Source organism: Vipera berus (genome assembly GCF_964194415.1).
Source record: "Vipera berus genome assembly, chromosome: 6".
NCBI classification, from domain to species: Eukaryota; Metazoa; Chordata; class Lepidosauria; order Squamata; family Viperidae; genus Vipera; species Vipera berus.
In genome coordinates, this window is record NC_138208.1 from 61,993,579 (window position 1) to 62,019,280 (window position 25,702).

Consider the following 25,702-nt stretch of genomic DNA (forward strand, 5'->3'; position numbering starts at 1 on the left):
CACACTCTTCTAAGCTATCTTTGTTCTCCCAAATTTGTTAGCAGCAAGGAAAAATGCTCCGCCTACCTGTGCTGGAGAGTAACATGTCATGCATAGATGTCCTTCAGAGTCCTTTCTCCCACCTCCTCCATCTTGTCCAGGATTCAGTGAGCTAGTGCTTTGAGGGCACAATCCATGTGCCATCTCAAGCTCAATCTCAGCATCCATTTCTGCATCCTCCTGTGCTTCCTTGTTGCTGTCATCTAGGTGCTTCATAAGGACAGCTACTACAACATTGATGAGGACAAATTGGGCTGTGAGCACGAAGCTAACAAAGTAGAGCGGAGAGATGAACTGAAGGTTGCTCAGGCAGCTCCGGTCATCATGAGTGCAGTCACGTAGTGTATCCTTGAGGAATTAAGTTAGGCCAAAAAAGTGAAAAACAAAAAGAAAGAAAACCAAACAACTCCCCATACAACACACATACACAAGCACAAAACACAGAGAAAAGGGAGAAGTTATTTTTAAAAAATGAAGCTGCTTTCTCAAACAAAACATTTAAACAAGACTCAAGACTCCTAATGTATGATATTTTCCGACACATAATTTTCTCGCTCCAACTTCATTAATTTATCACTTTCTGGATCCACAAGAAATCTGTCATATCAGTAAGTCCCAATTAACTACAAAATGATATTCCTTTTTATCTTAGTACACATGAATAGAAACTAATGCGGCAATGACATATTTATCCCTGTCCCACGTCCCAATATTCTATTGAGACAAAGTATTTTCCATTTTGAGAGATGTATTTTATAGTACTCAATATTTAATATGAAATGTGAATATTTTAGTGACTAAAAACTACACCAACTTGTCACTTTGAAGAGCCTACTTATGTGTGTTCGATATTCTCCTACACTGGTCCAAATTAGGACAGATATGGGACAGTGATCCTACTGAGCAAAATAATAAGAGTATCTGTATGAAACCAGTGGTAGGATTCAGCCAGTTTGCACCAGTTCGGCAAAACCGGTAGCTAATTTTTTGCTGCCTAGGCCCAGAATGGACTTCCAGAAGTGGCATTCACACAGAGAACTGGTTGTTCACCTATTGGAATCCCGCCACTGGATGAAACACAGAATTTATGAGTGTTGTCTTAGCCAAATCACAACATTTTGTTCGAAGAGTTGGTCTAATTTTGTATTAGCACAGTATTCAAAATCCATTTGCTACCAAAATGTTATATTTTAAACATTACTTAATAAGATTGTTCACTGTTGCTATCCCAGTGGAAATGTCTTTTGATGAAGCACATGGAGCTCTAGGGGCTCCAAGCAACTGCTCAAAATCTAAAAACAGCTGAGGCTGTTTTATGGCCTAGAGGAACAGATTCATAGAGGCACTTTGTCTGTTGTGCATCTCCTCAAATGATTTGCCAGGCTCAATATTCTTTAAATTTAATGTAGCCATAAAAAGATTTGCATTGCCACAGCTCTTATATGATGCTTTAAGAATAACGGTTTATGTGGTGTCTTAGCCCTATGCTATCCCTTCCCTTCCCTCTTGCCTCTTCAGGAATTCACACTCTGTACAAACTCTAAAAATATTGCAAAAAAAAATCATAGCATCCCCCCAAATGATGGGCTAGATGTATCGTGGCAGGTTCTGTCTATCATTATCAATAACATTCTAACACTTCTTGTAATGCCAGACATTTGTAGTCATAATTTGGATAATTTCTCTTTCAATCCTGACTCATCTTACCTGATTTTAATAAATGCAGATCTGTTTCCATTTCAGAACACTATTCAAGAGAGCACAAAACATGTCTCAATTACCTTCATAATGCCATTCCAGTTGTCACCAGTGGAGACCTGGAAAAGTGTGAGAAAGGCCATTCCAAAATTCTCAAAGGTGGCATGGCGGCTCATTCCTTCACATGGGTTCTCATCATTGCAGACTGGAAAGAAGGGATTTAAACATGGAAATATAAGTTTGAAAAGGCAGTTTATAAATTATAATCCATCTTTATATGCAAATCTAGATAGAAGAATGGCCCAATCAACAAATGATTACCTCTAAAAGAACCAGGATGAGAAGTTACCCTTACATTTTTGCAAAATGCACCAATTCCTTCCTAATGCAATCTATAATGCACACCAAGCTGACTTCAAATAATAATGGGTCTTATTTTCCACATATCTGCCTTGCAATCTCCCTCTCTTTCTCCAAAATTTATTTCTCTGTTGCTTTTAGATTCCACTTATTAAAGAATATGTTTCCTTGGAATTAATAAACTATTAGCACATGTGTGCAATCAACAAACACATTGTTAAAACTAGGAAGAGTGACCAAAATAAGTGACTGAACTTCCATTCAAATTCTAATTTATTTCAAGATTTATAAGCCTGTCAAACAATGTGACTTGGGCAGTATCCAGCATAAAAACAATAAAGGAAAAACCCAATAACCAATAACAATAACCCAATATAACATATAAATAAAACCAACACATAACAGAATAATCAAAAGGGTGGGGGAGACTCTCAATTGGCTCCAAATGCCCTAGCAGAAGGTCTTAATGGCTTTCCTAAAGGTTAGGAAAACTGGAGCCTCTTGTATGTCACAGAGGGGGTAGAGAGATTGTTCCAAAGAACAGGAGCAACTACAGAAAAGATATGCCCTCTAGATCCCATAAGATGACAAGATCTAAAAGATGGAACCTGAAGCAAGTCTTCCCTGTGGAGAATGTGGGGTGGACAGATATTCTTGGGAGAAGGCAATCCTCAACCTGGTCCTATACCATGTAGGGTATTAAAGTGATAACCAGCACCTTGAAGCATATCCAGAAGCCTATTGGAAACCAGTTAGGCTTGTAGAGTAGTGGTCTACATTGGCATAATGAGATGTGTCCATAACTCCCTGCATTGCTATATTCTGGACCAACTGATGCTTCCAGATGATTTTCAAGAGCAGCCCCATGTGGAATGTGTTGCAATAGACCAATTGGGAGGTGATCAAGGTATGAGTGACCATGGGTAGGGCCACCTGGTCCAAGAATGAGTGCAAATGGCAGATAAGGTGCAGTTGTATAAATGCAGCCCTGGACACAGTTGCCACCTGCTCATCAAGTAGGAGCCCCCAGATTGCACACGAAGTCTGAATGAGGTAATGACACCCCATTCAGAACAAATATGGAAAAATTGTAACTCCTGGATCTGGAGGACTCAAAGACATGAGCAAATGACTATTTCTGTTGCTGCTTTCTCAATGCACAAGCCAAAATGTGGTTGAGTGGAGTGGAGACAGAAGCAGCTCAACAGAAAGAGGAAAATAATGAGGCAATCAAGTCCAAAGTGGTACTTAGTTTCTTATACACATGTTTACTTCAATTACTGCAAAATCTTATCATTATCACCAAGGGCAAATAGGTTATAAAGAGATGAATTAAAGCTATTATAACTATATAGGTTTGGCCCTGGATTTTTGAAAAGTAGGTTATAAAATGGGATTTGGTGGGATTAAGACCCATTAACTCCTTGTTCCTTGGTTATTATTATTTAGCTGTTTTAAAATAAACTACTCTTGAAGGACAAAAAGATGATTTTTTTCTTAATTTAATTCTCCTTAATAATCCCTCATGTTACAAGTGCTTTGTAACCATGTGACAAAACAAAGACATGAGGAAAGTAGATGTCATAAAGAAAAAATACAGATAAGACAAACTGGAAAAGGAAATTCTATTCTTTTTCAATATTAGAAATGCCTTGAAGATTAAGACAACAAAATTATATATCTCTGAAGTTGAAAGAAAAACACGAATTGCCTGCAGACATTAAATAATGATCTATCCTGCACAATATCAATGGAAATATGTAGACTAATGGTGGGCAATAAGCATGAGGAATTCCTGTCATGCTAGACTTCTTAATAAGATGAAAACAATCAGAAATAAACTCAGATCATTCAGCTGAAGTAAAACATATTATTGGAATTTTCCATTTATGGCAGCCATGAACTATAAATTACAAACGACAATCCTTTATTTGAAGATTGTTTGATATGGATGACTGTCTATCTGGAATCCAGTTTAAAAATATACAAGAAAGGAGAGCAGGGCTCTTGATATTACCCATAAATAGTCACCCAGATAGCAGAACAAGCTGGCATGCATGTATGTAAGTAATCTAATTACTGCCCTCAAGGTGCATTAGATTTCTATTTAAATCATAGGAATTATTTCTAAATTATTAGTTTTTTATTTTAATTCCATTTATATCCCGCCCTTCTCCAAAGACTCAGGGCGGCTTACAAGCTTAGCAGTAGCCTTCATTCTATGTTATATGCCTGCTTATTAGGGCTTTCACCCCCCCCCCCAAGCGGCATTATTACAAAGTCAGCTTAATTGCCCCCAACAATCTGGGTCCTCATTTTACCTACCTCGGAAGGATGGAAGGCTGAGTCAACCTTGAGCCTGGTGGGACTCGAACCTGCACTAATTGCAGGCAGCTGGTGTTACTTAAGGAGGCATTAGCCCACTGCTCCACCAAGGCTCAATTAGCATATAATTTTGGTAATTCCTCCCTTTTTGTGTAGGTGTGGGTGATGTAATTGGTATTAGTGATTCCAGCTTTTCTCTATGACACACCTTTATGCTGGAAAACTTACCAAGTTTGCCAAAAAGCTCTACTCCTAGAGCAGCATAGATGAAAAAAAGGAGCATGAAGAGGAGTCCAAGATTCCCAACCTGTAAGTAAATCATATTAATGTCAAATAATTCATAGGATCCACAAGATATGTTGAAAAAAAAGAAAAAGAGACTGAACAGATGAATTAGCACAATTGGCAGTTCAAATGTTCACCAGGATCAGACAATAAAATTAGATAATTCAAATCATGCTTAAAAGAAGCTGGAAAAAAACCTTAACACAACACTAAAAGTTGTGTTTGACATACAACATACAGTTCCAGAGGTGCACACAGCTCAAAAAGTTTGGGTGAAAGTTGTTAACAAATTGTACGTTTTAGTGTGATAAGGAAAAAATAAGTAAATGAAAATTCATATGAAATTAAATCAAATTTAATTTTTGATCTATCCCCTTCAATGTTGGAGAGAGATGGGATGAGCTAGGACGAGGAGTCAAACATGGAATTAGGCTGGAATCCCTATGTGGGCACAAGAGGATGAAGTCTGATCCCCCCCCAAATGCCGTTGAACCTTATCTAGTTTTATCCAGATGCAAACTGTCAGTCTGAGAAGATTTCTGTTTATAGGCTTGAGCAATAAACAGCTAAATGAACTCTAAATGTGTTGATAATATATTATTATTTTGAAAGGTGGGCTTCCTTAGTAGCTTCTTATAAAACGGTTTCCCAAAATGAATAACATGCAGTTTTCAGAAGTCCATCACATGTGCCTGTCTGCTAGGTATTGTAGTTGACAAACTGAGGATCATGTGGTTATACACTTTCACATGGGAACATGCTCCAAACAGACATAAAACCAAAGGGGTTAGAGGATAGATGGGAAGAGAGATTTAATTTTGAAATGCTTTGTTCTAAATTGCAGGGAATCATAATGTTATGGATAATTTGGTTGTCCCCTGCAGAGTCAATGTACAAAACCACAAAATTCAGCCTAATCACTTAAATGTAGAACATTGTTTTTGCTGCCTTGAGTAAAGCTCATAGCACAGCCTTAACTATGGCTTCATCTTTGCAGTGCCTATAATGTAATTTTATTAAATGCTTTAGAAAGGAGTAAGGCACTGTACTTTTTAGAGTTCTTGGAGCAATTGGATTCATGCATTAGAAAACACAATTTTCACATGCTGATAATTTAAGAAGAGTTTTTACAATGGTAAAACCTAGCCTTGAGGATTTTCCTGGAGCCCAGGTGTTAAGTAGTGGGCTCTTGGGTGCAGGAATGACGACACGAGGCTGAGTACAGGATAACTCATACTTTATTCTTGCTAGAACTGTACTGAAACTTGGGCTGCAACCAGCCACAATATATATAGTCTAGCCCCTAGGCAGCAGCCAATAGGTTTGAACCCACTCTTGCCGCCTGGGGCTAGCCAATTGCAGGACAGGAGACAGCTAGTCTGGGTTGCTGGAGAGCTGTTAGCTGCTCCAGCAACGCACGTGGTGTATCACCACAAGCCCAGTACATAACACCAGGAATGGGAAGGCAACGGTTATAAATGCTGTATTTATTCCCAGGAGGTGGAATCAGAGCATTTTATCATCTCTGAGATTCCATCCTTATTTATTTATTTATTTATTTATTTTAATTCCATTTATATCCCGCCCTTCTCCGAAGACTCAGGGCGGCTTACAAGCTTTAGCAGTAGCCTTCATTCTGTGTATATGCCTGCTTATTAGCGCTTTCATACACCCCCCAAGCGGCATTATTACAAAGTCAGCTTATTGCCCCCAACAATCTGGGTCCTCATTTTACCTACCTCGGAAGGATGGAAGGCTGAGTCAACCTTGAGCCTAGTGGGATGGGAACCTGCACTAATTGCAGGCAGCTGGTGTTACTTAAGGAGGCATTAGCCCACTGCTCCACCAAGGCTCTATGATAATTGCTCTGATGTTCTGACTGTTTGATGTTGGTCCTGTTGTAGTAGTTTTGTATTTTTATTAAGTTAATTTTTAGTAAGATTTAAATTACATTTTTCTGGATCCATAAAATACTAAAAATAGAATAAAGTAAAATCAATGCACTAATATTACTAGCCTAAAGAGTAAAATATGATATATCTTGCCTAAGATTTCTGGGAAGTATAAAACAAGTGGTAGCTGCTTAAAAAAAGAAAGTAAGATACATACTGAAATTATATCTTGATTTAGCAATCTAAGCTCTGTTGTAGATTTATTTTCAGTGGCATACCTAATATGCATAATATTCATAACATTATATAAAATGCCAACTGAATTTTTCTGTTTTTAAAGTAAGAATAAATACAAATAGTAGTTGACAATCAAAACAAACATGGTATGATATATAAGAAGGTTGGAAACAATTTGAATTGAAATTGCAGTCCTGGAGAAAAAGGGATTTAAGCTTTTCTATGTCTCCTTCCTTTTATTTCCCCAACAGAAATCGTATCTGCCCTCTCTACACCTTCTGTTACAGTATTAGCCACTGGGTCTACATATTCTAAATATTCAGGTATAATAGTTATAGGAAACTGCCCACCTTCTAATGATAATCTAATCCATAGCTAATAGCAGCTGTGTAGTGCATAGTGTGTGAATGCTTTTTAGCAGGAGAATAGCAAGGGAGAAAAGAGTTAATCTCTGGCTTCAACACAGTGGTTGCATACCAGCTCCTATATTTGTTTTTTAGACCATACAAAGATTTTGGAGAATCTATTGCTATTTCTAATAGCAGTTCTTTGACAATGCAAATTTATACATTACTCAGAACAATGTCCTTCCCTCCCTTTTAGAAATTTGCAAGGTCATCCAAATCTACAGCAACTCTGGATAGCATACAATAAAAAGCAATCACACATTTCTACTCCCACGGCCCTTAATAATATTTGAAATCACTTTTAAAAGTCTTCCTGGAAAAAAGGGACAGATAGTTTTTTCAAACTTGATACTCTTGTGATCTAGTAGTAGAACTATAACTCCCAATATTTCAACAAGCATGACCAGTAAAAATTTTGAGACTCGTAATCCCATAACATCTAGAACACATTAAATTTGGGAAACTAGGCTACATATATATTATCTGCTATGTGAAATGATTAACAGCATTACAGTGGAATAAACATTGTGTAATGTGAGGAGTGTGGACATAGGTAGCCAACATGTCTATGAAGTGATTCACAAAGACATTTGGGAAATGTACTTTTATAGTTTGGTATCATGCAAGGATGATTTTTAAAATGATGGTGGGCAACTATTTCTTACTACTGTTTCTTGTGTAAAATGAAGGTAGTAATTTGATGATTACTCCATCAAAAATAATTCTTTTTTAAACATTCACAATTCAGAATTAGGGAAAACTATCACAATTTTCTCACTTGTAAATTGTGCGGCAGTCCCTGTTTTCATCATGAAAAATGAGTGACTTGGTGACCATTTAGACTCTCATAGGTCAGGTCTAGTGCCCTGTACTGACCAGGTTTCACCTACTTGGTGCCATTCAGATGGGCCAAAATTTCTGCTCCTTGGGAGAGAGTCCCAACACATCCAAAATGTGCCTGACTACAGAAGCATAATACATTGTATGGCATTGTATTGAAGATAAGAAGTAAGATCATACAAGGACTTTATGTTGACTAAAGGTGCTATTTTTCTCTCATGCACAAAGAAATACATTACCTGCCACGTTCACTAACAAACTCTTTTCTTTGGGACAAGAATAAATAAAACATCACCACTGCTTGAGAACAGTTGCTTATTTGGCAAATGTTACCATTTTTAACCCTTAAAAATGGCTGGTTTCTCTTTTTTCCCCTTAACCAGTTACACCTGTGCTTGTTTATGAGAAAAAGGAATCTCTAAAACTGATTTTAGCTGGAGATAGCACTCTTGGTTGACAAAGTGAAGGAAACAAATTTCCGTCTGCATTTATAAACTTTTTATATGTATTCTTTCTTTTAAAAGGATCATCTTAAATTCAATTTGTTCTCTTTCTTTTAGGTAAATGCAGCATTTTTCTGGTTCCTTTAAATTAGTGTTGACTGTAGCAATTGCCTGGAAAGTTCCTGCAATTTTTTTGGAGAGATTTTGGTAGTGGTTTGCCATTGTCTCTTTCTTAGGGCTGAAAGAAAGTGATGCCAAAGTTCACCTAGCTGGATTTATACCTAAGGCAGGACTAGAACTCATGGTCTCCCAGTTTGTAGCTTGGTGCCATCCCCACTCTATCAAACTGTTTTTCTTAAATGCAGCATTAGCTAATATTAGTAGTTTGCCTCATCTGGTAGACGAATTAAACTATCTTCATTATCTGAGTAGATTGAAATGCATATAGTGGATGCAAGTATTGGCAAAGCTTCTGGGGAGAAAATGATGACCTCAGCAACTTTCCCCTGTTCCCTGGCATGTGCTCATCAAAATAAATCAAATTCTGAGAATTTTAAATATATGACACAAAACTAAGAGGTATTATTTATATTTTTAGCATTTACTTTGAGAACAAAATCAATGGACTGTTAATGAAAAGAACATCCAACCCAAGGGAGAAAAAGAGAAACAAAATAAGGAAAATAGCAGCAGAATTACTTAATGCTGTAAAAACATTGTTCAATGAGGCCTAAGTGAATCAAAGAATCTAGGGAATAAGTGCTAATTACTTAAGTAGAGTTTCTTATCCTAAACTGTAGAATGAAAGAGCCTGGAACTAATGCATATTTGCTTAGTTGAATCACCATACAGGTAGTTCTTGTTTAGTGACAACTGGGACTAGCAATTTGATTATTAAATTAAGTGGTTGCTAAGTGAAAGTGTAACAATGCTTATGATCCTATTTCAGATTTCTTTTGCTTTACAAAAGTAGTAAATGTGAGGATATATTTTAAAGTTACTTTTATTACCATGATAACAAGCAGTTGCTAAGCAAGGACTTCTTGTAGCGGGCATGCTGGATCAGCTGCATTGCTACTTACATAAGATTTGAAAGAGGCCTCTGCTTCAAGTGGTTTTGTACTAGAGTAAGGTAGAGCTTTATAAGCTATTAAAGGTAGTCCTTGACCTATGATAGCAACTGGGCCTGGAATTTCTGTCACTAAGTGAGGAGATCTTAAAGTGTGATTGGATTGCTTAACCAAAGTCAGAGGGAAACTGGCATGCAGATAAATGGCTGCTGCTGGGTGGGAGAAGGAATGAGATGTTGCACAACAGGCACAACGGAAGCAGAGGAGGAAGAGAGTGGGTGCGTGATAGGTAAGGTGGGGGGTCAGGGAGGGTGTATGAGGGAGTGAGGGGATGTCTGAGAGGTGTAGTACCAATTGGAGAGGTGCACGGGATGTGTGACAGATGCAGCACAGGATGGATGTGCAACAGATGTGGTAAAACTGGGGAGGGTGTGAGGTGCAGCACAGGTTATTTTAATCCATTTATTAGTCCAATAGCTGCAAATTAACTCAGTTCATTTACTAATATGTAGTACACAAAATTCTTTCCCACTTCTGCTCTCACATAGGGTAGCCTTAGAAATTTCTGATCTAAGTATTTTATATTCTTCAACTTTAGAATATATGCAGCATTATATTTAAAAACAAGTTTTCTTACCTGTGGCAGAGCTTGCACTACAGTGTCCAATAAAGCTCTCATCCCAGTTGCCATCTTCAAAAGTTTCAAAACTATCAAGAGAAAGCAAGGCAAGCAGTAACTAATTGCTGGGGAAACAAATACTGTTTTGTTTTTCTCCGGAGCAGCAGATCAAAGATTAATTCTGTTGTTGGGCTATCTTCTACTGAATGTAGAAATGAATATCTGTGGTCAATTTGAAATGTACACCATTATGTTAGAGCTAACAAGAATTTGAATCTAAAATTACTTTTTGCTTCAGATTCTAACTAGTGATAATTAGAAATTGTACTCACTCTATGTAGGGAGTCATGGATGCAGAATATGCCAAGTGCCCCACTTTCTGGCTGTTAACTAGCTAAGTATCTTGGCTGATATGTATACTTATTGCAGATGTTTTTTATTGTTTTAAAATGTTTTAATGTCTTTATTGTAATATTTTTTTAATTGTCAGCAACCAAGAGTCATTGACGAAGATGGCAGTTATAGAAACTGAATAAATACATACATAAATAAAATAATTATTTGTTTAGCTCTGTTCCTCTTTATGTAAACTATTGCTCAAAATACAATACAATATAAAAATGAAATTGAATAGAATGAATTTATTCAATTTAGATGTCACCCAACTCCAAACAACTCTGGCTGGGTCACAATGTAACATAAAAAAATAAAACCAGATAAAACACAAGATGGCAAATCCAGTCAACAACAAGACTCACAAGGGACTCCAGCCATCTTAATCCAAGGTTTGGGAAAAGAGGCAGATCTCCCTGGAATGCTATAGGATGGGAGTCAGCCAAATTGTAGAGGAATTTCAATCCAGATGGCAGAAGGCATGACAGAGAAGCCACACTTCCTGGCTCCCAAAAGATGATGCTATTGAAGTGGCCTGAAGCACAAACCCTATCAGTTCATATTGGCTAGCCAGATATCATGGGAGATAGACCAGTGGTGGGATTCAAATACGGGAACAACCGGTTCTCTGTGTGGATGCTGCTTCCAGAAGGCCATTCTGGGCCTGGGCAACAAAAAAATAGCTATCAGTTCAGCTGAACTGGTGTGAACTGGCTGAATCCCACCACTGAGATAGACAGTTCCTCAAACAGCTAGTCCCTAGGCCATGTAAGGCTTTATAGGTCTATAACCAGCAACATAAATTGAAGCAGATCAGCAGCCAGGACAGCTTGCAGAGCAGAATTGACACACAAGCATATCAAGGCAAGTCCATCACTGCCTGCACTGCTGCATTCGTGACCAGTATACATTTCTAAGTGGTCTTCAGTCACAACAGAATGCATTGCAATAGTCAAGCACTTAGGTGACTAAGACATGAGTGACTGAAGAGCCTCTTGATCTAGTTATGGTAACCTAGGCATTTTCTCAGTATATTGTTGAACAATGCCATTGTGTTAAGCCCTAACATGATTTATTTATTCAGCAATTCAACCCATTTTATCAGGTTAAGAAGTATGAATCCAACCACATTATATAATCATGGATGGCTGTGTCTGCACAATTTTTGTTTATATACAGGAAATAACAGTCAACACCTCTGTGCACTTTGGGAATTGTTGAAAACATTTAAAAGCAAGAAACAAAGCAACATAGAACAAAAAATAAGAAAGAAAGAGTTCAGGTTAAAAAAAACAAACCCAAACCCAGATAGGAGCAGGAAAAGAAAGAAAATGGGTATCAGTGATCCTCATCAAAGGCCTGGGTAAAGAGCCATGTCATCAGGGCCCTTTGAAATGGCAGTAGGTGGAGGCCATTTGAAGTTCAGCAAAACCTCATTTCAGAGGGTAGGCACTGTTACAGAGAAGGCAAACTTCCAGGGTCCCAAAAATGGTATTGTTTAATTGATGGAACTCGTGTACACTAGTCCTGCCGGATCAGACCAGCCAGGCAGATACTAACTAATGACATAAACATCAGGATCTCAGTGCTATCCTTCTGCTGATGGATTGTTCCCCAAAACATAGCTATAAGTCAGGTTATTCTTATTCCTCTTACCTCGGGCAATACGAAGCACTCTCATGATGCGGATAATGGTGGGATTGATTGGAAGGGCAGCATTGATTTCAATCTCTTCCAGAGTAATTCCCATGACTGAGAGCAGAACAATAGCTAGATCTAGCTGGTTCCACCTTTAAGAAATTGAAGAAAATAAGACATCTTTTCTGCCTTAATGAAAGATGGAATCCAGTTATTTCTTTATTTTTTTTCCAAAAAATCTAAACTAGGTTATGAATAGGTTATTTAGAATATTGCATTAATCAAGTAAGCCAATTTTAAAAATTGAAATAAATATGCTTATTAGTTTAATTTAATATTCTTAAATAGTTTAATTGATATCCTTTATTTTGGTGCTCAATATATTTTGAGGAAGTTCATCTTTATGGGTGTGTTTTTTAATGATAGATGGTGATATTTCATACTGAACTAGATCAATGATTAGTCTACTGTAAAATTGAGTATTTTACCTGGGCAGAAACTTTGTGAACATTTATTAAGATAAAAAGACTGACCAAATAAAATGAAATAATAGTGAATTCTAATGAACAAAGTAGTATTTATCCTTGTTTATATTTTAATTTTAAAGTAATGCTTTGTAAAAACATGATCATATGGATTACTGATTGTTCTTCTACCACTTATTCAATAAAACATAACAATTTTGATTACAGAATCCTGAATATGAAAAAAAGAAAAGGAATGATTTATGGAAATCTCTTCAGTTATCTCCATGAAATACTGAAACAATGTCTGCTGATTTCTACTTAGCGGTGTTAGTGGGACTTTCAAATCCTGGTACACTATTACTCTCTACAAGGAGACATTGTGAATGTGTTTCTTAGTTTTAAATATAATAATGTATAGTTGCAACAATCAAAGTATACATGCATAATTTCTGATCATCTGATTCCCCCAGATATCTTCTTCATTCCAACTCACCTGTCTTTAAAAAAGCGTCTCAGTCCAAAGGCCACAAGCTTCAAAACTGCTTCCAAAACAAAGACTGTAGTAAACATGTAGTTGCAATACTTAAGAGCAGTCTCCAGGGACTACGAATAAGAGGAAATGGAAATATTACTAACATAAAGCTCTGGGACCGATATGGTCTGTAGCTGGTAAAGAAACAAGATGAAAATATGGAAGTGCATTCTCTTTTTTAAAAATTTTCTTGTTACATTCCAATTAAATTCTCAGTTTGCAACAGATCCCACACATTCATAGTTCTCTTTGGTAGTTTCTAGGATAAATACCAAGATCACTGCAGATGGGGACTGTAGCCAAGAAATTAAAAGACGCTTGCTCCTCGGGAGGAAAGCCAAGGCAAATCTAGACAGCACACTAAAAAGCAGGGACATCACCCTGTCAACAAAAGTGCGTATAGTCAAGGCTATGGTCTTCCCAGTTGCAATGTATGGCAGTGAAAGTTGGACCATAAGAAAGGCTGAGCGCCAAAGAATTGAGGCCTTTGAACTATGGTGCTGGAGAAGACTCCTGCGAGTCCCTTGGACTGCAAGGTGATCAAACCGGTCAGTCCTAGAGGAGATCAACCTTGACTGCTCTTTAGAAGGCCAGATCCTGAAGTTGAAACTCAAATACTTTGGCCACCTAATGAGAAGGAAGGACTCACTGGAGAAGAGCCTAATGCTGGGAAAGATTGAGGGTAATAGAAGAAGGGGACGACAGAGAATCAGGTGGCTGGATGGAGTCACTGAAAGCAGTAGGCATGAGCTTAAATGGTAGAGGACAGGAAGGCCTGGAGGAATGTTGTCCATGGGGTCGCGATGGGTCGGACATGACTTCGCAGCTAACAACAACAACAAGGAGAAATACCAACTTTCTCTTTGCCCCAGTGGAACAGAATTGGGGGCAGCATTGCCTGGTTGGTCTTTGTGCAAATGACACCTTTCTGCCAACTCAGAGCAGGAAAAAAGTTTATCCTGTTTTTAACAATCTCAATATACTGAAAAGGTTGGATGAAAGTACTGTGCAAGTTGCATGAGAATAACACTACAGTGTCTCACCTTATGCTTGAAAGGAGGATAAGGAAAAGACAATCAACATTAGGTCTGATGCTAGGAGGATGAGTAACCAGACCTGGCTTCAGATCTTGGGAGATTAGTGCCCTTGAGGGGCCACTGATTTGTTTTCAGGTGGTTAAGCCACCCAGATATAAAGACGCCATGACAATGAGAGCAATAATGCTGCACACACAGCTGTGAGCAATGCACCTGAACTCATCAGTGCTGTCATCCTAATTATGCCATTCCTAAAGTGCATACACTGCTGTTGGAACTAGCATAATTAAGATGACGGCATGAAAGCGTCCAGGCTCACCACTGTTCCTCCAGTTGTTATTGTAGGAGGGAAAGACTGCTGCCATGGAATCATGTTAATGCTAATCTTTACATGTGCATAATTAAATGGTGGTGAGTTTGGAAAAATAGTTTAGAATTCCACTTTTCATCTCCCCAGCATGGATAGAGAACAATCAGCAACAGGTACAGCAGCAACCTGTCAGTCTCCCAGGGTGGCCAAAATCTTTGAACACTGAGCTATTCATATCAAGAATTGTCTGACATAGGGTATCTTTCTTGTTTTAATAATTTCTTCATTGTTCCTTTTTGGCAAATTTCCATGAAGGATTGCTGGTCTTTATTCTTTTTACAAAAAACAGTAGCATATCCCCGATACCATACTTGTGCAGAGTTGTAGTTAAAATTACTATGTACTGTACATGGCTTTTAAGTTTGATGTATGTTTTTCTCTTTAAGTGGAAGAATAAACTATGAGGAGATATTTGTTCAAGGATTTTCAAAGTATTAAGCAGTAGTCTCAAATTATCACAGCTAATGAAAGAGATACCCTTTTCTATGCTGGCATTCTAATGATTGGTAAATTATTTGGTGACCATTCACCCAATGTTATTCATTAAATTCAATAGGTCTTACTCCCAGAGATTCTGTCAAAGGTGTGTAGTATTAAATAATTTCTAGGTATAATAGAAGAGAGGATAATGGAGATTAAAGAGGAAGATGGTATCCACTAATTCTCAGGGAGGTCTCAACTTCATTTTTGATATTCTCATTAATATGAAAGAATAGAAAGAAAAACAAAATAGAATTCATGCCAGATTTGGCCAAGTAGTATCATTTTCCAGATCATTATGTGTTGTAAAAGGAAAGAAGGATAGGAATTCCAATGTTTCAGTGACACATCTGGAAGGCTTATGGTTAGCACATTAGGTACAGTTCTGTGCAAATTATATCTGTTATTATGCAGATTACACAAAAATTGATGAATGAGAATTCATCATATTCAGCTGCAAATGAGTCATATTGCATTCCCAAAGAGAAAATCTATCTGAAGAGAACTTCATTCTCTATAGCATTTAGAGGATTTTTTTTCAAAGATAGTCAACTTGTATGAAGCTATTGAAGCTCACCCCAAAGGATTGGATAATTAAAGCTTTTTATAAGCATTCCAGTAAAGAAATGCTGTGACAGGAAGGTAAAAACATTTGTCTTCCATGGTTAAAAAATTGATGGATTTTGTAAGGAAGGAGATAATAATCTGTGCCGCATAAACTAAAGAATGCTAGGCCCAGGAATATACTTTTGCTCCTGTGATTTCTTACAAGGTCAACAGAAGTTTTAGAAAGATGCTATATAAAAGATCTCTCAGATAATTCCCCACTAGATGATGTACTTTCCTGAATTTGTAGCTCTGTGGGACAAAAGATAGCAATGAAGAAATATATCTTATCCTATGTGCTGCAATGCAAACATTTCAATGCTAACAGATAATGGTATTTGGTATTAAATTTGCATCATTTTTATAATGGTACAGATATCTTGCAATATTTATATAAGTATTCATACATTTCTTTAGACTGTTTTACATTTATTCATATAAATATTGAATAAAAGTTTGTGTACATATTTGTCACACACACATACACACTTTTGTTTACTTCTCCCTAATGCAGACATTTGGTTGTGGTTGTAGTGGGGAGAAATTGATCAAGAAACTGCATCCAAAACTTTAAGTGCAATTATCCAAGTATAATTTTTTCATTCATGGGAAAGTTGGGAGGAAGGATATGATTTAAATAAATGTATTTATTTATATTTTATATTTCTTAACCACTCATCTCTCAGAGAGAGAGAGAGAGGTTCTGGACAGTGTACCATATCAATAAAATTAAACATTAAAATCAAAATAATTTAAAAAATTTAAAAAGGAAGGGAAATCTCATGGGACCAGTTAGCCCCATGCGTGCGTAGGACTCTGTGCTCTCCTCATAAGACTACAGAGCCAGGTTTTGACCCAATTTTTGATTGGGGGCTTTCCTCACCTCAATTCACCTGAAAATACAAAATACATAATTTTGTCCGCATTGCTAGGCCAGATCAGGTGCAAATGGTAATCAAGATAATTTAATGAGTTGGGTAACGGAGAAAAAAAATATATTTGGCAATTATGAAGGAACTTGCTTGCTTTCTAGGTAGTACTTCTCTGTAACACATCTGAGACAAAGAATTTTTTTTGCTGAATAACTTTCTAAGCACTGCCAAGATTTCCTACTAACTGCCAAGATCTCTGATTTTCTGTTTTGTAAGCAGGAGTTCTTTTAATGTAGAATAAAGAAAAAAATGGACATAGAGGCAATAAAAAAAAGTTTCTTGAACTCACCACTGGTTGGTTGTAGTGCTCCAATGACATGGTGACGACGTTGAGGCAAATTATAAAGGTGATAAAGATGTCCAAGTAGTGGCTGGTGCAGACTGAATGGATGAGGAGGCGGACAGGGCAGTAGGTGGCATAGTACGGCAAGCGCTGTGCTTCTTCAATGGAGGTGAGAGAGCAAATCAGAAAAAAGGTAGAAAAGAGGGGGTTCAGATTAGGACAAGTGTGTGTGTGTGTATTTGTGTGTGCGTGTGTGTGTGTGTGTGTGAGAGGCACATATAGAGAGAATTGAAAGAAAAGGGGAAGAAGAAAGGAAAAGAAATGAAAGAAAAAAGGAACAATAATTAAGGAAAGGAAAATAGGAAACAATATTACAGAAATATAATAAAAGGAAGGGATAGGAAGAAAACAAAAAGGAAGGTAAGTAGCAGAAAGGAAGAAAAAGAGGAGAATTATGAAACATTTAGACTCGAGTAAATCTAAGGGAAGGGGAAAATAAAGGGAGCGACATTGTTACAGGAATGAGGTGCATTCAAACAAATCTTTAAGATAAACAGGAAGGGAAGAGTTAGTGAGGTAAGGATGAGTTAATTAAGGTCATACTTCCCTTTTAAAGTAAGGAGCTTTATTTACTTAAAACTGCTGAGTTAGGCCATTTTCCTACTAGTGCTTTAGAATGTCTTCATAGCATAGCATAGTGTAGTATCACCCAGCTATTGTTGAAGAGAATCCATCCTCATTGCTCTTATCTTGACACAAGAAAGATTGGATGAACTAAGATACGCAATAAATTCCTAGTGTGGAAATGCACTAAAACAAAGTCTATTAAAGTTGTTAAAAGGTCTGCAGCTTTCAGAGCCCAACAGAAAATAAATAGTTCCCTCCTTGAGATGAAGAAAGGAAAAGCTCAGGAACACATTTGGCAGCACCTCAGCAAATTCCCATCGTATGGTTCTAATATACACACATGTACATCAGGTTTATAGTGAAATAAAATTTGTCTCACAAAACCTTGGCCTACAAACAAACAAAAGAACCACTTAGGTTGTTCCTTACTCCTACGCTTCTTCTCCAGGCGCCTCAAACGCTTTTCTTCCCGCCTACGGGCCTCTTCGGCTTCTTGGTGTTGCCGACACTTGTGAAAATTCTCCACCACCACCCCTACAAACATGTTGAGCACGAAGAAGCTGACGATGAGTAAGAAAGAAATGAAGTAAAGTAGCATCCAAGGGTTGTTGTTGGTCACTGGCTGGAATGTAAACAAAAAAGTAAAACAAGCAGCTGAGTTTAATAAGGTTGACATTACAAAAAGATTTATAATAAGGTGGTAGCATTGTTATTTGAAAGCAAGTGTTCTGTAAAATAAAAAAAAGTTATCTTTCTATGGGATTCTTTGAAATCTCCACAAAATTGTGGTTAGCCATTAGATATATTTGATGTAAGCCTCCATCAATGTGGTATTCTGCAGATGTTGGATATAAATATATATTGCTGGTTATAGTGGTGGAGAATGAACTCCAAAATCTAACCAGAAGAAAACCATTTCTGAAATTGTTGCTAAAAAGCTATTTAGATATAGCTGAAATATTTATATAAATTTGAGTGCCAGATGATGAGACTTTACATTAAAATGTTTTTTAAATATTTTTTTAAATTAGATTTATATACCGCCCCTCTCCAAGGACTCGGGGCGGTGTACAGAGCAAAATACACTAACAACACACAAGATGTAAAATTAAAATAAGATTAAATCAATAGCCCTAAGTAATAAATACATTCTAAAATTTAAAATTTTTAAAATATAACTCTAAAATCCAATCCCTCAGTCCAGGCCGGCCTGTTCAAACAACCAAGTGTTCAGGTCGTGGCGAAACGAGTGGTCGGGAGCCATCCAAACCTCAACTGGAAGCTGATTCCACAGGGCAGGCACGCCCACAGAGAATGCTCTCCCCCTGAGAGCCGCCAGTCGACATTCCCTGACCGACGGCACCCTGAGGAGGCCCTCTCTGTGGGATCGCACAGGGCGATGGGAAGTTACCGCCAGCAAGAGGTGCTCCCGTAAATAACCCGGACCCATGCCATTTAGGGCTTTATAGGTCATCACCAGCACCTTGAATCTCACTCGGAAGACAACTGGAAGCCAATGCAGCTCGCAGAGCAGAGGTGTTACATGGGAGTATCGGGAGACCCCCATCACAACTTGCGCGGCTGCATTCTGCACCAGCTGGAGCCTCCGATTGGCATTCAAGGGCAGCCCCATGTAGAGAGCATTGCAGTAGTCTATCCAAGAGGTCACGAGCGCATGAGTGACTGTGCGTAGGGCGTCCCGGTCCAAATATGATGGAGAAAGCTTGAACTTTCATATGTGTGATATGGAGATGATTATGTGACCAAATTGCAAGGACATTTGGCCATTGATGATGCCAGTACTGAAAAAGTAGTTTGCCATTTTATGAAGGCATACAGGTAGTCTTCATTTAACATCCACTTGTTCGGTGACTATTCAAAATTATGATGGCACTGAATGAGGCCCTACTTATGATGGTTCCTTATACTGTTGATCAATGCAGTGTCCCCGGGGTCATGTGATCAGTTTGATGATTGGAGACTGGCTGTCATTTATAATGTTGCAATGTCCCACAGTCACGTGATCTCCATAGAACAAGGAATGTGAGATGCATAAATCAAGGACAATGTGAAATCGTGGGGATAATATACCAAACAGGATGTTTTAGGAATGAATGAATAGACCACTTTATGTCATATGATTACACAATATATTATTCAGAGAGAGGGAAAGGAAGACACCCTCAGGTATGTGCTTCTAGGCAGTATATAACAATAAAAACAGGAAAAAATAGAAAAGAAGTGTAAACAGAACAGTAGCAAAGTAATGGAACAATAGAATAAACAATCAAAAAGAAAACAGTGAGAATAAAAGATGGGCGGATAGGGAAACAGGGAGTGAGGGGAGAATGCAGCATAAAGAAAACTAGACTATTACTAATAGGTCCTTGGAATGCAAAGTTAGAGAAACAAAAAACAATCTGGAATTACAGAAAAAATTGGACCAGGCAAATGCAATATTAAGGAGATAGGTAAATTGAATTTTGTGGAGATTATTCTTTGTTTACTGCTAACACATGCTTCAAACAACATAAACACAGATTTTATGCATGGACATTACCAGATGGACAATACTAGAGTCAAGTCAACTGAAATCAATAGGAAATGTAAGATGGAGAACTACAATTCAATCAATAGGGCTTTTCCAGATGCAAATTATGAATTTACAGTATAAAATATACAGATTGAAGTTAGAAAGGGAATAGACTGCCAGCAAAAATTGATCAGAAGGACATACACTCAGAGTACAGGATCAATATAAACATCAGATTCAGTATGCTAAATTATGTTAAAGTGAATTTAAGAACAAATTTTTATCTCTCTGGAAAGACACAAGAAATATTTTGGAAACAGTAGTGAAAATAATTCCCAAATTTTCCAATTTTCAAAGGGAAAAAGAATAAGCTCTTGGAATATTGAGTCAGTCTGTTGAAGACCCAGTTCAGTGCAGCACCAGACTAGAAATTGGAAGACTCACTTTTAGACCAGCCTTAGGCATAAAGCTGGGGGATAACCTTGGGCCAGTCACAGTCTCTCAGCCTTAGAAAGTAGGCAATGGGAAAATAATCTTCAAATCTTGCCAAGAAAACTGCAAGGACTTATCAATCAGTAACTTGTAGTCACTGCTGACTCCAAGGCACAAAATAAATATTGGGATAGTCAAAAATAAAAAATGGAAGCAACAAAAATGTGGTAAAATACTAAACATAATTTTCAGTGTCTAGAAAGAAACTAAGTAAATCAAGAATTTCAACAAAAGAAAATTATTTTAAGAAAATCAGAGGAAAATGTACTAAAATAAGAATACTCAAGCTAATCATAGAAGAGATCATTGGAGAGATAGTAAAGAAAAATGAACAGACTATATTGAAATTCTTTACAATTAGATTATAGCACAGGAGGTCAAAGGGAGAATATTTCAGAAATCAACTATACTAAAAAGTGAGATACAAGAGGTAACAAAACAACACCAATCAGGAGAGCTCCAGACAGAGAAAAATAAATATCCCCTGAATATTCCTCTCTGAAGGAGAAGAGTTAATCACAACTCTAAAGCAACTCATACTGCATGGCCTACAGACTAGAAAGGCTACATAGCTTACAGATTGGAAAATACATACCAAGCAAGAGAAATACAAAAGACTGAACAGATTATTGAAAGAACTAATCCCTCAGAGTGTCGCGGAATAATTAACATTCCGACCAGAGGAGGATGGACCGTGGTTCATTTGCATGGTGAATATCAAAAAAAGAAAATCCGAGGCATATTCTATTGTAAAACCTTTAATGAGAAAACAAAGACCTAAACTGACTACATTCTCTCATCAGGCAAAAGAGAAAAATAAAGAAGAAACTGTGAGAAACTTTTTCTAGGCATGCGCACAAAACAGTCTAAAACCATAACATAGCTGGACATATGAGATTCACTATGGTTACGTGATAAGATAATAACACAGGTGCAGAGCAGAAAGAGATGTACATTTAGAAATGAACTTTCTGGACGAACTGAAAAAAACGTGCAGTGACATCCGCTTCTTTCGTCAGCAAAGTGAAGACTCAGGTAAGGCACATCTTCTCACGCAGATACTCATGTTGGGCTGTAGGAAGTGGCTTGTTCAACAAATTACAAATTACAGGGCTATACTTGAAAGAACTGCAAGTTGTTACTAGAGACCAATTGCAGTACAATTAACTATATTTACTTTTCTCATTCTATAACCCCTCCTATATTAAATAGATTTTTAAAATCAAATCAGATTGGTTTTGCAAATCTGTGAACTTTTTGAAGAATATTCCTAAACTCTTTTACAAGGAATTTGGTTACACTTTTATATTGTTGACTTGGTGTAGCAAACCTGGGTAGCTCGGAAAAGTAATTATTCATTTGTTAGTTAAATTTACATACCTTTGTATCTCACTTGTCTTATTTCAGGGGGCTTACAATGTTAAAAATACAAAACAAAAACAAACACAAAACACAACCAAAAAGTATAATCACAAAAGCCATTAAAACACAACAAACAATAAAAAATGATTAAAACTATTAAAAAAATCTGCTGGAAAGCACAATTTATTTTCCTAACCACACACCACTTAGTGGGTTCTCCACCAATATCACCAGATCCCCAGACCACATCATTAGGCTCTTCCAGAAGGCCAAAATCAGAGTCAATCTCATCTCAGGGGGAAGATGTTCCAAAGGGCAGGCAGCATCTGACAGGATCCAGGAGGTGGCAGAAAAGGCTGGATCCTGGAACCTGACAGATAACATTCCTTTGTGGATAGGACCCATTATATGCTCTTTCTGCCAGACCTGATGGAATAGATAGATGTGACCCAGGAAAGGCAGTCCCTGGTTACTGTCATTAAGTTAATCACTGGCAGATCATTACATAATGACCTCATGTGATTGTGACCTCCAAGTTCTTATTGACTTTGTTTGTGGGAAGCTGGTAAGGAAAGACATAATTCACAATTATACAGTATAGCCACGGGATGCTGTGAGGGTCAGAAATCTGGGCCAATTGCCAAGTGCTTACATCATTCTCACATGATGATAGTGATGCTGTGTTGGCCATAAATTGAAAGACCAGTCATAGGTATCACTCATTGAGTGCCTTTGCAAGTTGAAACAGTTGCTGAACAAGTGGCCATTAAATGAGGACCACCTGTTGATGTATGTTGCCTGGGATAATATTCTTCATTTATCTCTTACAAATGCATCTATGCTTCTTCAATCATATCATTTAAAATTGCTTATAATATAACATACAAATACATGCAGGGTAGTATAAAAAAAGAAATAACTGTCAAAATGATCAGACATGTCAACAGTAATATTATCAACACTGACAGTATAATTATAATAATATAATCATTAAACACTTTGTTTTGGGAACTGCAACACACTATTAGCTCATGTTCAGCTTGTGATTCACCAAGATCAGTTCCAGTGGCCTTTGATTTTTCCTACTGAAATTAAGGACCTAGTATTTATCCCTGTCCTTTTTGATGGTTTCTGCCCACTGTTCCAGCCTGTTAACATCCTCTGTCCTTTGTTATCTCCTACATCCATGTGTCATCTGCACATCTGACTACTGTATTTTCTGAACTCTCAGCCAGATCATATAGAAGAAAGTAGGTCCCAACGTTTCCTTCCAGATTGAACAGGAGCGCGTGTGTCCCATCAGCCTCCGTTTGCCTGGCAAGGCAGGGGAAATCTGCCCCTCCTCCCCTCCGGCCCTGAGCAGCACCTCTCCCTTGCATGCACATTCGATCAGCCTCTGTTTGCCTGGCAAGGCGGGGAAAATCTGCCCGGCCTCCGGCCCCAGGCAGCACCTCTGCCTCACCTGTGTGTTCAATCAGCTTCCGTGTCCCACCCACACCCCATCTGACCGACCCACACACTTTTCCAGCAGTCCTCCGTCTCTTCTTTTGCTGCCGCCATGTGCAGTCCAAAGAAGAAATGATGTTTGTGGGCAGTCCCACACACCAAAAAAGTTCAACTAATCAATTTGCGAGATTTTTTTTTTCCGTGAGAAGTTTGAATTGATTGGTTGAACTTTTTGTTTTTGTTTTTTGGGACTGCACATGGTGGAGGACTGGGAGCCGCAGGAGACGGCTGAAAGAGCCGCATGCGGCTCCGGAGCCACGCATTGCCGACCCATGCTCTAACAAAATAAGAAATAAACAATGGAAACTCTTCAAATGTACCAAATAACTTTTCTTTCATCAAACATGCAGTTTTTCCTAATTCATTATGTGTCTTCATAGTTGTATATTTCCCTACGTAAATAAGCATTTGTTTATAAATGTAAACAAACATCCTTATAACTATTTGGAGGCTAGACTAGTAAATAGTTCTTTCAAAAGGCCTGTCAGAAATAAAACCATGTTGCTTTGTGAAGAGAACAAACAGAGATCACAGTGTGGGTGTAATATATCACCAAGACTGTCTAGTCCTATGCAGCCACCATCTGTTTTAGAAAGTGGTCTCCTATTATTAAATTGAACAGGAAAAGCATTAGGTTGTAGCTGTTCAGCTATGAGAATTTTCTTAGGATGGAAACCACTGTCAGAGAGTAGAAATCAGAAGATCATATCATATGCCCCCAAACATATGCCACAACTGAAAGACCACTAGGAGATAAAGAAGACAATGGTCACCTCACATTTTTATCAGACAAATAAGGAAAAAGAGTTAGACATTTTATCTTTGTTAGTTACCTGAAAGATAATCTGCTTCTGGTATAATAGTGGTATCCACAACAAATTAGAAAAGTTATGCCAAAATGAGAGAATGGAAAGGACCAACATAATAATATACATACAGTTCATATATGTGTGTGTTTTCTCCCTCTCTCTGAATCATTGTGGTATGGCATGGCATGGCATGGTAGTCATTCAGTCTGCCTAATAGTTCAGTTCAAAACAATATGAAAGATGAAAGTATGAGGTAACTTCTCTACCTGTTGATCCACAGCCACAGCATCTAGTCCATTGTACATAATATTAACCCAGCCATCTTTGGAAGCCAGAACAAAGAGTGACATCAAAGCCTGAAATAGATGAGATTGTCACATAGTTTTATGCCATTTATTTGCACTTTTAAAAGATAAAAAAATGCAGTACTCTGTAAAGTTTCTTCACCAACTACACCACAAAGCACATCTATTAAGAAAACATAATGGTAGTAATGAATTCTGGGTTACCGTATATACCTGAGTATAAGCCGAATTTTTCAGCCCACTTTTTGGGCTGAAAAATTCCACTTCGGCTTATACTCCAGTCAACAAAAAAACTTACCGAGGACTTGTGCGCGGCCGAGGCTTTGGTGCTTCCGGGATCGCGCGCACCTCTCCCAAGCCACCGCCGTCCGGAGACCTGCCGAAGTTTGGGGAGGTTTGGGGAGGTGCGCGCGCACCTCCCCAAACCTCCCCAAACTTCGGCAGGTCTCCGGACGGCGGCGGCTTGGGAGAGGTGCGCGCGATCCTGGAAGCACCGAAGCCTCGGCCGCGCGCAAGTCCTCGGTAAGCTCCGGGCGGTCACTTGCTTCGCGTCTCCTGAGGGAAGGGGGGGTGACTGGAGCGGGCGTGTTTCCTCGCCTGCTGGGCGCCGCGATTTGCCCGGGGAACGCGCGGGCCCCGAATGGCAGCGTGGAGCGAGGAAGCGGACAGCCAGGGCTTCCCCGAGAGCCGCGGCCACACAGGGTATTCCTGTGTATTCAGGCTTGCAAAATGGCGGATCGAGCCTCTGCTGGCGGCAGAGGCTTGCAGAGCGCGGATCCAGCCTCCGCCGGCGGCGGAGGCTTGCAGAACGGCGGATCGGCTTATACTCGAGTCAATAACTTTTTCCAGTTTTTGGGGGTGAAATTGGGGGTCTCGGCTTGTACTCGAGTCGGCTTATACTCAAGTATATACGGTAATTTATTGTGCATACAAACAGGGAAATAAAGGAATCAGAAATATAAAGCACCCCACATAAAACCCTCAGAGTTTATTCTTTTAAAAGTCCTTATATCCTAAAACTCAGCAGTTTTCCTGAGCAACCATGTTCATTCCTCAGCAATTCTTTTCCTGAAAAAGGTGTTTTTTAATATCTTGTCTAAACCACCAACTCTCAA

The 25,702-nt window shown here is 38.3% G+C and overlaps 1 protein-coding gene across 1 annotated transcript in view; it reads right to left on the minus strand.

Annotated features, from left to right (window-relative positions):
* CACNA1I (calcium voltage-gated channel subunit alpha1 I) overlaps nucleotides 1-25,702 on the minus strand; it is a gene marked incomplete at both ends in the record, with an annotated part of 359,559 nt that overhangs the window by 14,477 nt on the left and 319,380 nt on the right. The window contains 9 exons of the mRNA XM_081330234.1: nucleotides 67-387; nucleotides 1,821-1,942; nucleotides 4,651-4,729; nucleotides 10,234-10,304; nucleotides 12,265-12,398; nucleotides 13,207-13,316; nucleotides 16,960-17,111; nucleotides 18,010-18,202; nucleotides 24,549-24,638. Coding sequence (XP_081186360.1) covers nucleotides 67-387; nucleotides 1,821-1,942; nucleotides 4,651-4,729; nucleotides 10,234-10,304; nucleotides 12,265-12,398; nucleotides 13,207-13,316; nucleotides 16,960-17,111; nucleotides 18,010-18,202; nucleotides 24,549-24,638 — 1,272 coding nt within the window. The remainder of the gene's footprint in view (nucleotides 1-66; nucleotides 388-1,820; nucleotides 1,943-4,650; nucleotides 4,730-10,233; nucleotides 10,305-12,264; nucleotides 12,399-13,206; nucleotides 13,317-16,959; nucleotides 17,112-18,009; nucleotides 18,203-24,548; nucleotides 24,639-25,702) is intronic.